General features: G+C 34.9%; 1 protein-coding gene across 1 annotated transcript in view; it reads left to right on the top strand.

The window, feature by feature from the left end:
• The window catches only part of LOC115213213 (voltage-dependent T-type calcium channel subunit alpha-1G-like), an 865,045-nt gene that overhangs the window by 290,507 nt on the left and 559,538 nt on the right, over nucleotides 1–15,000 (top strand). The window contains exon 4 of the mRNA XM_036503838.1: nucleotides 12,896–13,067. Within this exon, the coding sequence (XP_036359731.1) occupies nucleotides 12,896–13,067 (172 nt within the window). The remainder of the gene's footprint in view (nucleotides 1–12,895; nucleotides 13,068–15,000) is intronic.

Genomic DNA, 15,000 nt, shown 5'->3' with positions numbered 1-15,000 from the left:
TAATTTTACACAGTCTGATAATTTTATGTTCCATTTCAAATAGACAAGTTGTTGAAATTTTGAATTCAAACATTATGAGAAATTAAATCTCGGTTATATGAGCCTCTGCAAATGATGTGATGTTCAAAACAAGCAACATTCTTATGTATCAGGAAAGAATGAAAGGACTAGATGCAAACTGTTTTAGTAAACTCTCATTAATGCACAAATAATTGATAAATTATGACAAGATTCTTCATCATCACCATCACTATCATCATCATCATCATTGTTTTATGTCTGCTTTACATGCTGACACGGGTTGGATAGGTTGTTACAGTTCATCTCAATTTTATTTTGAGATTACTGCTCTCCGTGAAGGCTATACAAACCACATCCCATTCATGTATTTCTTTTTTTTTTGTTGCTTTTTTTTTTTGGCTCGGTCTCTATGGTTGGATGTCCTAGCCAGACTGTGAGGTGAACATTTCATCATGACACCTAAGAGAATTGTTATGTTCTCAACAGCACAAGACTAAGTGTCTGCTCAGCTCCACACAGCTTCTATTCTGAGTTCAAGTTTCATCTCCCATCAATGATCTCCTTGTAACAGTAATTTTTGAGGCCCAGCTAAAGGTGATTGAGTGGAGTGAAACCGTCAGATGGCATTTGATCATAAGCAATTACAGTTTCAATATAAAAATTCTAAAATTTACCTCTATTATAAGAGGTAAGGATAGATTTATTATTAAACTACATAAGATATGCATCATATGTAGTGGGAAAGAATGAAAGGACTACATAAGATGCTTATCAGATGCATATCACGATATTCCTAAAAGTTGATTCGTTCTTCTTCATTGTCTTAGGTTACTTATGAAAGCATAGTGTCTTTTTTTCTGTTTAAGTATCATTCCCTCTTTGTGCAGGATCCAGTGACTTTTATTAATGTAACTTAAATGTTGCTTCACTCCACTCAATCACCGTTAGCTGCATCCCAAAAATTATTGTTAAAAGGAGATCATTAATGGGAGGCAAAATTTGAACTCAGAATGCAAGCAATTAAAACGGCTATCATGAAACATCTCACCTCATTGACATTAGCAGCAGCATCGTTTAACATTAGCATCATCACCATTTAACATCTGCTTTCCTTGCTGTCATGGGTTGAACACTCAAACACTTCTGTTAATCTAACATCATTTACTCTTTTACTCTTTTACTTGTTTCAAGCCATTTTGACTGTAGCCATGCTGGAACACTGCCTTTAGTTGAAAGAATCGACCCCTGGACTTACTCTTTGTAAGCCTGGTACTTATCTTATCAGACTCTTTTGCCGAACAGCTAAGTTATGGGTACATAAACACACCAACATCAGTTGTCAAGCAATGGCGGGGGGACAAATACAGACAAATACACAAATATATAATATATATACACACACACAACAGGCTTCTTTCAGTTTCCAATCTACCAAATCCACTCACAAGGCTTTGGTTGGCCTGAGGCTATATTAGAAGACACTTACCTAAGGTGCCATGCAGTAGAACTGAACCCGGAACGAAGTGGTTGGGAATCAAACTTTTTACCACACACATAGCTAGAACAAACATTGTATAGTATTTTACCTAGTGTTGTAATAACTTGCCAATTCACTGCCTATGTTGAAACACCTCAGTAAACTACATAAGCCAACAAGGTGTTCTGTTTTGCCACTTAATCTGTAAGAAATAGCAGCTAAATTTCCCTCAGATCACACCTTCCCTTCCCTTCAAAAAGTGGTTGGTCATATTTGATAATGTGACCCTCTATATCTTGAATGTAGCGCATTGGTAGACAAAGGCTACTGAGAAATAAGACAAGTATTTATCCTCTCTTTGTGTATGCTAACTTTCATTTAAGTTGGGGGATATTTAACTGAGAGTGCAACTGGTTACTAACGTCATGAGTCAGTGTTTGCTAGAGAAACAACTGCATAGGAATAGATTGCAGCAGGACCAAACAAGTGGTGTTCTGACTGTGTAAGATACCAATGAAAAATAATATGAAAGATGTGAGAATTAGTATTGAAGACAGACCAGAATAGTATCATGACAGGTGGCAATAATCTGTATAGTTGTCCAACCAATTCACGCAAGTATAGAAAAAATTGCCATTGAAATAATGATAATTATGTAATATATACCAGAAAAAGAAATAATGAGACTGAGTAACTTTAGACAGACACAGTATACAGTGAGAACGTTCAGAGATATTGATATTATAGGTTTCATAAGAGAAACGACTAAGCTAATACAACTGGACATTGAACCAGATAGAGTGGTGTAGCAAGGGTCTTTATCATACAGAGTTAAAATTAGATTTGGTCCCCATCCCACCTTAATTGCCTAAAGCCAGAGACAAATGCTTCTCTCATGGTTACTCCTGTCTCTGGCTAGATTTTGCAAACTAATGCTGATTCAAAATTTAACCATTTTGCAAATCATTTTTATTTATTTTGGATACAAGGGATGCTGAAAATTTCCTGGCTTTAAGGGTATTGTGAAAGACCTAGTTGAAGGTTCAACCTTCCATGCTCTTTTACAGGGCTTACAAAAACTGAAGGACAGCTGTTATTAGTGTGTGAATCTGAGAGGGGAATACGTTGGAAATAATCATAATTAACTGATCCTTCTGCATTTTCTTTTACCCAAAGCCAGGAACTTTTCAGCACCCCTCCACCCATATTTGTCTTAGAGTAAATGTCTATCAAATATGAATTAGTTAAAGAATTTTCTGAAGCTGGAAGACAGTTCAAGAACATGCTGTTTTGAAATAATTATTCATTTTCATGAGTCTAAGAGAGTAATTAAGTTTGCACATTCATCAGTTGAGCCAGAAATTGTAATTAGGCAACCCCAAAGATGCATGTTTGAATCTGTGTGTAAAGAGGAGTGCTAGAAAAGATAAAAAAGGAAGTAGTTTGCTTTTTCTTAGAAACTGCTTGATTTGAATGTTAGAAAATGCACCAGGCCAGCAATTTAGGTGGAGAGGATAAGTTGACTACATAACACCGTCCCCTTGGACTCAACTAGTTCTTTATTTTATCAACCACAAAAGGATGAAAGGCAAAGTTGACCTCAGTGGAATTTGAACTCAGAACATTAAGACGGACAAAATGCTTAACAACATTTTGCCAGGTATGCTAATGATTCTGCCAGCTCATGGGGAGCAACAAAGGCTGAGATGTTTTTGCAGTCTGGAATTTTTTCTTACACTTGTTTGGCATTGGAAAACGTCTCTGACTTTTATAAGAGTTGTAAGCCGTGGTTTTAACAAATATGGCTACAGCATAGATATTGTAGAATTCTCTATGGTTGCTGTTTATCCTCTTATCAATACAAATCAAGGAGATTTATGATCAAAGCGGTTCCAACGACAACCATGCAGTCTTTTATTTTTTTCATTCCACACATAAGAATGATATTATCCATGGTGACCATCCCTTTATAAGAAATATTTGATTGAGATTTGGCTGCTACTGCTAGTAGGTCCAATGACCACATACATGCATTTTCGTTGGTTTAATCCATTGGCTCTCATGCACAGAGTTGAAATGTGATAGTTACTAGTTGTTTAGATTATGGGTGAAATGTAGTAAAGCGGTAGTATCCAAAGTAATTTAGTCAGGATATGTTTGAAAGAAAAGATTTGCTGCTGTAGCTTGATGAGAATGGTAAACAATCCAGCCTCTGTAGTAACCTCAATGTCGCCTGTCATCTATTTGTTCTGTTATTGTTGTTGTTTTAATTAGAACTGACAAAGGCTACTTACTCAACCACTGTTAAAACTACGATCTTTCAAAGGGTGCTATAATACACAGAAAACGCTTTCACAAAAACAAATTTATGTTGTCACCTTTCAGAACAAAGTATAACAAGTCTAATTAAATCTGATAAAATTTAACAGAACTGAGATTTTATCAAGAATGGCTTGACGATCAGAGATAACTTTAAAGCTCAGTGCTTGGAGCAATGACCTTTTACACTTCTTTTCCTATTGTAAGTTATTGAAAGATACAATAGAAGGTAGAACTGAACTACTGTTTTCTGTGATTATATACTCTTTTATTTGTTTCTGTCTAAATATTGGTTTCAAATTTTGGCACAAGGCCAGCAATTTCAGGGAAAGGTATAAGTCTATTATATCAACTCCAGTACTCTATTATATCACCGGTACTTAATTTATTGACCCGGAAAGGATGAAGGCAAAGTTGACCTCAGCAGAATTTGAACTCAGAATGTAAAGATGGATGAAATGTCACTAAACATTTCACCCAGGGTGATAATAATTCTGCCAGATCACCGCCTATTTTTCCATAACTGTTACCATGTTATGGCATTGTGTTCAATGGTTTAATTAATAATATCAATCCCAGGACTTAATTTTGTCTGGTACTTATTTTAACAATCTCTATTTGTTGAACTACTAAATCAGTGTTTCTCAACCATTTTTTTTTTTTACCAATGGATCCCTTTGATTCCTGTTTCACTTGGATCAACCATCTCAGTCATACAATGTTTAAAAAATCTTATTAAATTTTCAGAAATAAATATTATTAGGAATTGTTAACATATTTTGTATTGTAAGAGTTGAACCAATTTATTGCAGATGAATTTTAACAACAAAATCTTATATGGAACCCCAATGGTCATGTGGACCCTGGCTGAGAATCACTGCTCTAAATCATGGAACAAAAAGTGACATGATGTAAACAATGCCTACCTTTTAAATTGATGTAAACAAAAACAGATACACCCGTATATATAGAAATACAATGGGTTTCTGTAAATCATACTCACTTATATACATATGTCCAAACAACAGACTTTTGCATAGTTTCTGCATACCAAACCCTGCTCACAAAGAACCTGAGGCTATAAGAAAAAGACATTTCTCCAAGACCTTCCACACTGGAATTGAACTCACAACAATATGATTAAAAAGCAAGCTGCTTAAATGCAACAACTGTGCCTGTTCTTTAATCTATAAAATGTGTCACCAGTACTTCATTAGTATTGTTTGGAAAGACAATCTCTCTTCACAACTACATTTTCCCATGTCTTTGTAAATGCCTGCAGGTTAGAATTTCCAGCCATTCATCCATCCCTCCATTTTCACTGTCTACTATTCCTGGGAGCTTTGTTGGAGTAGAGCCCTCAAGTACCACATCCACAAAATCCTATCAGAAACAAATGTCTTTAAACTTTCCTGCTGGATTCCCAAGCCTGATCATCTGAGATTATAGATATTATCCAAAAATCTCATTCATGACGCACCCCTAGGTCTCTTGCCAGTTGGCTTGGCTTAATGAATCTGTCTTGCAGTCCTTTCCTGCAGCATTCTAACCATGTATCTGTGGTACATGAGCTGTAATCTTCCAATACAGAGAAGTAGCAGCTCAATCTGGAGAGAATCCCTATCTCTAAGCTACATACCCTGTCAAGTAACATTATTTCAAAACTCCTTCAGAGAAACCCCATTTTCTTCAAAGGATTGAACTTATACACTTGATTTTATTCACACCCAAATGCTTTTATCTACTAATCTTTATTTTATGGAAGGTCCTAATACTTTTAGCTACGTTTCTGTAGACCCAGCATACATCAATTTAACTTATTTTTATACGCCCTATCTTTCGTAATAATTAAGTGGGATGGGCTAAAGCGCTTCCCTATTTCCAGTCATGACTAATAGTAATATGGAATGCCAGCAATTTCAGGGAAGTGGGTAGGTCAATTACATCAACTCCGAAAGAATGAGAGGCAAAGTCCACCTCAGTGGAATTTGATCTCAGAATGTACAGATGGAGTAGGAGTGGCTGTGTGGTAAGTAGCTTGCTTACAAACAACATGGTTCCGGGTTCAGTCTCACTGTGTGGCACCTTGGGCAAGTGTCTTCTACTATAGCCTCGAGCCGACCAAAGCCTTGTGAGTTGATTTGGTAGACGGAAACTAAAAGAAGCCCATCGTATATATGTATGTATGTATATATATATATATATATATATATATATATGTATTTATATATGTATGTGTGTGTGTGTATATGTTTGTGTGTCCGTGTTTGTCTCCCCAACATCACTTGACAACCGATGCTGGTGTGTTTACGTCCTCGTAATTTAGCGGTTCGGCAAAAGTGACCAATAGAATAAGTACTAGGCTAACAAAGAATAAGTTCTGGGGTTGATTTGCTTGACTAAAGGCGGTGCTCCAGTATAGCCACAGTCAAATGACTGAAACAAGTAAAAGAGTAAGAGTATGGATAAAATTCTGCTAAGCATGTTGCTCAACATGCCAGCCATTCTCCCAACTCGCTGCCTTACATATAATATATAATACAACTATTGAAAAGGTTGCAAGTTGTAACAAAAATTTTAGTAAAAATAAATGAGTAAATGAGTGGAAATCAGTGTGTATGTTAAATGAATGACTCTCCCCAGACACAATAAAATATGCTTCAACACGGGAATTCACATAAAGAATCTTGTAAACTAAATACAAAAACGAAATATAATTAAAATGAAGTAAAAAGTAACATAACAGCCTATGTGTTTTTAGTGACTCAACCAAGATACAATTGTTTTAGTCAAAACCCACTCAATCTCACTAAATCACTTGTTAAATAAATAAAATCCAAGGAATTCAGAGAATTACATCTATATAAACCACTGGCAGTGAAAGCTGCAAGAGAAAGAGATGATGTTTAAGAAATTCATGTTAAGCATAAGTCAGGTGTTGCAAACATCTGCATAAATGCTTCATGTTATATACTCTTTTACTCTTTACTCTTTTACTTGTTTCAGTCATTTGACTGCGGCCATGCTGGAGCACCACCTTTAGTCGATCAAATCGACCCCGGGACTTATTCTTTGTAAGCCCAGTACTTATTCTATCGGTCTCTTTTGCCGAACCGCTAAGTGACGGGGACGTAAACACACCAGCATTGGTTGTCAAGCAATGCTAGGGGGACAAACACAGACACACAAACACACACATATATATATATACATATATACGACAGGCTTCTTTCAGTTTCCGTCTACCAAATCCACTCACAAGGCATTGGTCGGCCCGGGGCTATAGTAGAAGACACTTGCCCAAGATGCCACGCAGTGGGACTGAACCCGGAACCATGTGGCTGGTTAGCAAGCTACTTACCACACAGCCACTCCTGCGCCTATCCATGGAAATATTTCAGATACCTTAAATTAAGAAAAGTTGGGGACAATCTTTATGAGTATAATTTAAATCAGAGTGTAAATATTGCAATAAGTTGTAGAGAATCTTAAAAATAGATGAAGTTTAAAAAGACATCGTTTTCACTTAGTTTCTGGTGTTCCTTGATATATTCTTCATTTTGTGTTGAACAACTCACCTTCATTTAGCTGCACTATGGTTCAGGCAGTTAAGAGAGATCTTATCAGCCAGCAGACCAGATATGGTGCGTTTCTCTGTTTCAGTCTCAGACTCTGTTGCACGTTATGTGTTGAAATATTTAGTTGTTTCAGGTGCAATTTTAGCTTTCAAGGCATCGTTTTATCTTGGTTGCTATCCGACCTCTTTTGGTAGTGATGACTGCTGCTGCTGCTGCAGAGGCAGGTAATACGGCATAGTTTGAAACAAGGCTAACTGTAATTTCCCTGAGATATATTTTAGGGTTTTGACATCCTAGCATTAAGTTTGGTGTAGATAGATAAATGATAGTGTGATGTTTTATTTTTATGTACATTTTGAAATTGCGTAGGTGAGATGAGCAGGAAATTGATTTTAGCATCATAGCCTAAACATGTTTATAAACACATTTTAATGACAGACTAAAATATAATGCAAAAATTAGTGAGTCATAGGCAATGTGTGAACTGAAACAGTAAACATTAACTGTATGTGTTTGCCTCACACCCACATGGTCCTGGGTTCAGTGGCACCTTGGATAAGCGTCTTCAACTATAGCCTCAGGCCAACCAAAGCCTTGTGAGTGGATTTGATTGATGGAAACTGAAAGAAGCCAATTGTGTGTGTGTGTGTGTGTTGGGAATGTGCTTGCTTGTGTCTATTTGTCTTGACATCTTGTAATAGTTGTAAATGAATGTATGGACATCACTGTCACACAATAGTGTCGTTTATTTCTAATATTCAGCAAAGATAGTTCTGGCCATGAGGAAATATTTTGGTTGGAAACAGGTAAGGGCCGACAGCAGGAGGTGAATTATTCAAACCCCAAAGAATCCCTCTCAACGCATGGCTATGATGCTCCCCCACTACTGCTCGTGATCAGAGATGTACATATCATCAGCCACTAAGGGACATGCTCAACTGGTTAAAGTCAAACAACTGACAAGCAAATCTGTGGTATTGAGCAGAATATTTGCTGTAGCCAATCTTTTTTACCAAGACAAAACAATGTACATAACACTTCCAATCAGTTAAGATCAGAAGCCACAAGAGCCACTGCCTGGTACTGCATCAAGGCACTTATCATTATTATTATTAGTAGTAGTAGTAGTAGTAGTAGTAGTAGTAGTAGTATCATCATCATCATTATTATTAAGGCAGGGAGCTAGAAGAATCATTAATATGCCAGGCAAAATGTTTAGTGCCATTTCATGTTCTGAGTTCAAATTCTGCTGAGGCCAACTTTGCCTGTCATTTTTTTCAAGGTTGATAAAATAAGTATACCAAGCTGAGCACTTGGGGGTTGACATAATCAACTTACCCCTTCCCCTCAAATTTCTGGCCTTGTGCCAAAATTTGAAACCAATATGTGGTTGACTCTGTTCAACAGAAATCCTTAGACTTAGATGATTTATGCGTGGAGGTTACAATTTGTTATTTCCAACATTTAACACACTGGCAGTTTAAATAACATACCTTACAAGATGCTATTGTGGTTTCTTTATATGTTTATTTTGTTGGAGGCACCCTGAAAACTTGTGTGACATAAAAGAAATGCAAAGGTCCTTACTAGAGTAAACTTCAATCATACAGGATTATTTGATATAGATTGAATGCTTTACAGCACTGAACTGAGCTTTGGTGCTACTAAAGTTTGTTGCCAGTTAAATTCCTGGAGGACGATAGCAGATTAACAATTAGTAATACTCTTTCTCAGTATTCTTACTTGATTTCTAGAACATTTTAAAGTTCATGGGGAAAACCACATCCACTTTCACAGCAGCTTTTCTTGAGGCAGTGCATTTCAACTAATTATATGCATAAATGTTAATCTTAATAAAATAAGAATTTATTATTTTATTTTAATCTTTTTTTTTGGGGGGGGGGGGGTCGTATTTGATAGCTTTACAAAGATATTTGCTTCTCTCACCATGAACTTTGAGCAGTCAAAAAAGAAAGTAAGGGTTTAATCAAATAGGCCTTTGTTTGAAATTTATTTTTGTTCTTTAAGAATAATACAGAAAGAAAAATTGCTTAAAAGACATTTTCATTTATTTCATCTGTAAAACCATTGCTAATTCCTTCTCATTCATGTTCTCAAATCTAATTTAAATACCTCTTCATATGAGAAATTATGATAATTAGTTCTGTATTTTAATTTCTAAATTTCCAATTTAAGTACAAGTTCAGAAATTTTAGAGAAAAAAAGCATTCAATTATAATAACCCCCAGTATGTGATTGCTATTTACTTTATGGAACCACAGAGATTAGTTTCTTATGATGTATTTCCAACATTAAATTTCTTTCCACCTGTCTTGGAGGGCCTTGAAAAGGTCATAGACACTGACCTTTGTCTTACAAGTGCCAGAGGCTTTGAAAAAGTCATGGCCATCATATTTTTACTTCTAACATAATCATGTAAAAAAAAAAATAATAAAATCTGTTTTCAAATCTTATTGAAAACCAGTTAAAAGATTTCCCCATCTTTCTGCCAGAAATCCTTTTGGTATAAAGCTTAGTATTAAAGGAGGATACATAGCTTGCTTTCCAACTTTTTCCTTCGGCCCCAGAGCATGTCACCTTGTCTTCTACTAACAGCTCGATCTGACCAAAGCTTTGTGAATGAGTCTGATAGATGGAAACTGAAAGAAGCCTATTGTGTATGCATGTGTGTGTGTGTATATTTCTGCTTAAAAATATATGTAAGATCTGCAGTAGAGTTTGTGTGTCAAGAGCAGGACTTGCAAGTCATATAAGATCTCATGACAGTATTTATTAATTGAAGATCAGAAGTTGTGGGAGCAACTGCTTGGTACTGCATCAGGGCATTATTATCATCATCATCATCAAAGCAGCAAGCTGATAAAATCGTTTGCATGCCAGACAAAATGCTTAGCAGTATTTCATCCATCTTCACATTCTGAGTACAAATTCTGCCGAGGTCAACTTTGCCTTTCGAGACCGATAAGTTAAGTACTAGTTCAACCCTGGGGTCAATGTACTCGACTATCCCCCTCCCCTCCCCCTGCCCCCAAATTTCAGGCCTTGTGCCTGTAACAGAAAAGATTATTATTATTATTATTATTATTACTATGCTTATGTTTTTTTATTATATAAATACCCAGCATTTATAAAGATAGGAAGATCAGGGATATATATTTTTTTGCGCATATATACAGATTTAGATATCTAAGAAGCATAATTTTATATATATATAAACTTTAATGTGTTTTTACTAACATTGTTATTTGCATAGCCTATTTTATTTTGCATTAGAATTACATATTGCCATTGAATGTGATTATATGGACATATATAGCTTCGTTTTTAAGTAACTATTTCTGTTTATCCTTATTCATTTTCAAAATATGTTTTATGAGGTTATAGAAATACTATTGTTATAAATTTAAATAAATATATACATTATATCCAACAATGCATGTGTGTATGTGTGTCTGTGTGTTTATGCATGTATATATGCACATATATGTATGCGTGTGTGTACTTTTATTATCAATCTACATAAATGCAGGTACCAATAATGTATATCTATAAATACATATATACATATATATACATATATATATATATATATATATAAGTAATACTAAGCAATAAAGGGTTTAGCAACGAATTGCCTTACCACATACCGAATTTAGAAATAGCAGTCAAAGAGTTATAGCTATTTCTTCTACTAAAAAGGGAGATCTCAGTAAAAACAGCAATTGGAAGGCAGACACAAACAGGTAAGAGAGAATGAATTGACGGCAATCTATCATACAATTTTAAGTTATCTACGGACGCATGTTTCGAAATCAAGTTTTTAGGAAAGCATAAGAATTAAATATTAAATAATTCTACCTTACCAAAACTTCTTTTCTCTTCAGCGTAGAATACTATAATCATAAATGATTATATATTGAATTTTGAGATACTAGAAGGCACCAACTCAACTCAGTATCAGAGCGAGCTAGAATCCGCAACTAGTATCACCAAATTCAATGTGTGAATGAAAAGATTGTGTCACCAGCTAGTTGTGATACTAGTTGCGGATTCTAGCTCGCTCTGATACTGAGTTGAGTTGGTGCCTTCTAGTATCTCAAAATTCAATATATAATCATTTATGATTATAGTATTCTACGCTGAAGAGAAAAGAAGTTTTGGTAAGGTAGAATTATTTAATATTTAATTCTTATGCTTTCCTAAAAACTTGATTTCGAAACGTGCGTCCGTAGATAACTTAAAATTGTATGATAGATTGCCGTCAATCATTCTCTCTTACCTGTTGTGTCTGCCTTCCAATTGCTGTTTTTACTGAGATCTCCCTTTTTAGTAGAAGAAATAGCTATAACTCTTTGACTGCTATTTCTAAATTCGGTATGTGGTAAGGCAATTCGTTGCTAAACCCTTTATTGCTTAGTATTACTTAAATTTTCCTCGAATGAGGCTTTTACATGCCGAAGACTACTTGGTGTAATTGATAATTATTCCAAATTAATTAATTTCACCCTTCATTATATATATATATATATATATATATATACATACATACACATGCACACACACACACACACACATATATACACACATATACACTTTTCTTATAAATCTTCATAAAAACATGTGTGATATCAAACAGTGTGTGTGTGTGTGTGTGTGTGTATGTGTGTGTGTGTGTATGAGTTTAAGTGATTATTTATGCTATTTATTTTATATAGTACAACAAGAATATTGTTATTGTGATATTAAAATAATATTCAGATGTTCTTGTTATATCTAAATGCACACACTGATACATGTTGCTTTTTGTGTGTCAAAACCATATTTACTATAAGTCTTAAGTATGCATACACTAATTGTTATATATCTGTGAAAGCTGTGCAGCAAATACACACACTCTCTCACATATATACACACACTTATTCATTTCTGATTACACATAATTATGATGAGAGAAAGCAAACTACATACTCATTACTCACATGTAAGTATATGATTTTGAATATATACATACAAAAGTATACGCACAGACACACATATATGCAAATAAACACATACATACATATGTATATATATATGTATTCTATATATATATATATATATATATATATATATATATATGTATATATGTGTATACATGTGCGTGTGTGTGTATATATATGTATATATATATATATATATATATATATATATATATATTATATATATATATATAATATATATATATATACATATATATGTAATATGTATTTACATGAACATATATATAACATATAGTTTTAAAATTTACTATTTCATCTGAAAAGCTTGCTATGTCAATATAATCACTCATGTTATTATCTAAATGTACATACTTGCATGTTGAATTAAGAAAAATGAAAAAAAGATATCATAATAACAAAGCATTTAGTAGAAACGTTTTCGCTGTGTTCTGCTACACATACTTATTGTCTCTTTTTCTTCTTTTTTCTTTTCTTTCCAGGTATGCGGATATTGGTGATGCTGTTGCTCGACACACTCCCCATGTTGGGAAATGTACTTCTGCTTTGTTTTTTTGTATTTTTTATTTTTGGAATTATTGGTGTACAGTTATGGGCTGGTGTGCTCCGAAATCGTTGTTTCTTAAACCTTAGTGCAAATATATCGGTTCCTTCGTAAGTACTTTTACTTTTACTCTTTCGTTTCTATATTTTTTTTTTCACAAAATTACTCTCTCTTTTCATTTTCATTTTGTTTGTCTCATCATGATTTTCTTTATCATTAATTTTGCCTTTAAATGTAGATCTTTATTACATTCTCAGAATACCACTGAAAAATATGCTTCAATTCCTTTCCATTCTATGACACAATCAAAATAAGCACAGGTATTGTGTGTAGTAAGAAGTTTGCTTCTCAACCACATGGTTCTGGGTCCAGTTTTACTCTGTTTCATCTTGGAGAAGTGTCTTCTATTATAGCCTTGAGCCAACCAAAGCCTCATGAGTGGATGTAATATAATATAATGAAATTATTGTATACAGTGCTCAGGTGTACTACACCTTGTCAGGAAATGCGTATAAAGTATATGCAGTAATGTACAAATGTCTGGAAAGCGAACAATGAGTCAGATACATGCTTGTGTGTGTATGGAGGGGAGGAAATCAGGTGTAGTGTTGGCGAATCTCAGAAAGCATGGAAGTTTTGAAGGATGCAGTGCTCCGACAACTAACAATTGATGCCGGCAATTTGTTCCATGCTTCAGCAACTCTCAGCGTGAAAAAATGTTTCCTAAAGTCATGGGAGCTGTGCTGTTTTCTGACTTTGTAAACATGTCCACGAATGTTAGACAGGTGGAGTTTGAAAAGGTGCTAAGAGTTATTGTTTGTAAGATGGTTAATAATTTTATGGGTGTCTGCCAAGTCAGCTGCCAGATGTCAGAGTTTCAATGTGTCCATGCCCAGGGAAGTAAGGCGTTCAGATATGATAGAAGGAAACTGAAAGAAGCCCATCATATATATATGTGCATATATCCATAGTATGGAGGTTTTGTTCACAGGTGATCTAAATGATTAGGTATGTTAGGTAAGTACTGTAACGGATTACTACGGCTCCAAGATTACAGCCGAGACAGTAGTTATGGAGCCATTGCAGATTTCCAATTCAGCGGATATATAATTGTTAAAGAACACCACAAACATTAAGGCAAGACAAACATCTCATTATTACTATAGGAAGTTTTTTCCAAAATAATACTGTATACAACTTGAGATGTTTGCCTTGCCTTAATGTTTGTTGTCCTCTTTAACAATTATATGTATATATAAAGGGGTATGACAAAATAATGGAAACGCCTAAAAATTTCAAACAAATTTATTTTAATATGGGATAGGACCACCTTTGGCAGTAATTACAGCTTGAATTCTACAAGGTATGGACTCGTACAAAGTTTAAATTATTTCCAAAGGAATCTTTGTCCATTCTTCAACTAAAACAGTCTCCAGTTCTTGTGTGTTGACGGTGGAGGATATCGCCTCCTTACTTATTTTTCTAAAATGCACCAGAAATGTTCAATAATATTGAGATCTGGGGTCTGTGGTGGCCAGATAAGATGTTCAATTTCACTAGAGTGTTCCTCATACTATTCAGTAACAACTGCATTTCCCTCCGGAAACAGTTCTGCAACCATAGGATAAATTTGATCAGAAAAAATGCATATATAGTCTTGACTATTAATTCTTCCATGAAGGGAAACCATTCGGCTGGTGGATTTCCAAGATATAGCCCCCCTCCCCAGATCATCACAGATCCTCTTCCATGTTTAACAGTTGGATGAAGGCAGTCTGGGTCAAATACTTCTTTTGGCTGTCTCCACATGTATACTCTAACTGGTGGTCGGAAATAAAGGAAAGGATGATTCATCCAAGAAAATAACATTCTTCCACTTAGTTATGGGGATGTAAACACACCAGCATTAAATGTCAAGTGGCGTGGTGGTGGTAGGGGAGGGGACAAATACAGCCACAAAGACACACACATATAGATATATACATATATACAACGTGCTTCTTTCAGTTTCCATCTACCAAATCTACTCACAAGGCTTTGGTC

The sequence above is a fragment of the Octopus sinensis genome, linkage group LG6, assembly GCF_006345805.1.
Source record: "Octopus sinensis linkage group LG6, ASM634580v1, whole genome shotgun sequence".
Classification (NCBI taxonomy): Eukaryota; Metazoa; Mollusca; class Cephalopoda; order Octopoda; family Octopodidae; genus Octopus; species Octopus sinensis.
Note: the sequence above shows the minus strand (reverse complement) of the source record. Positions and strands in the feature narration are given on the sequence as shown.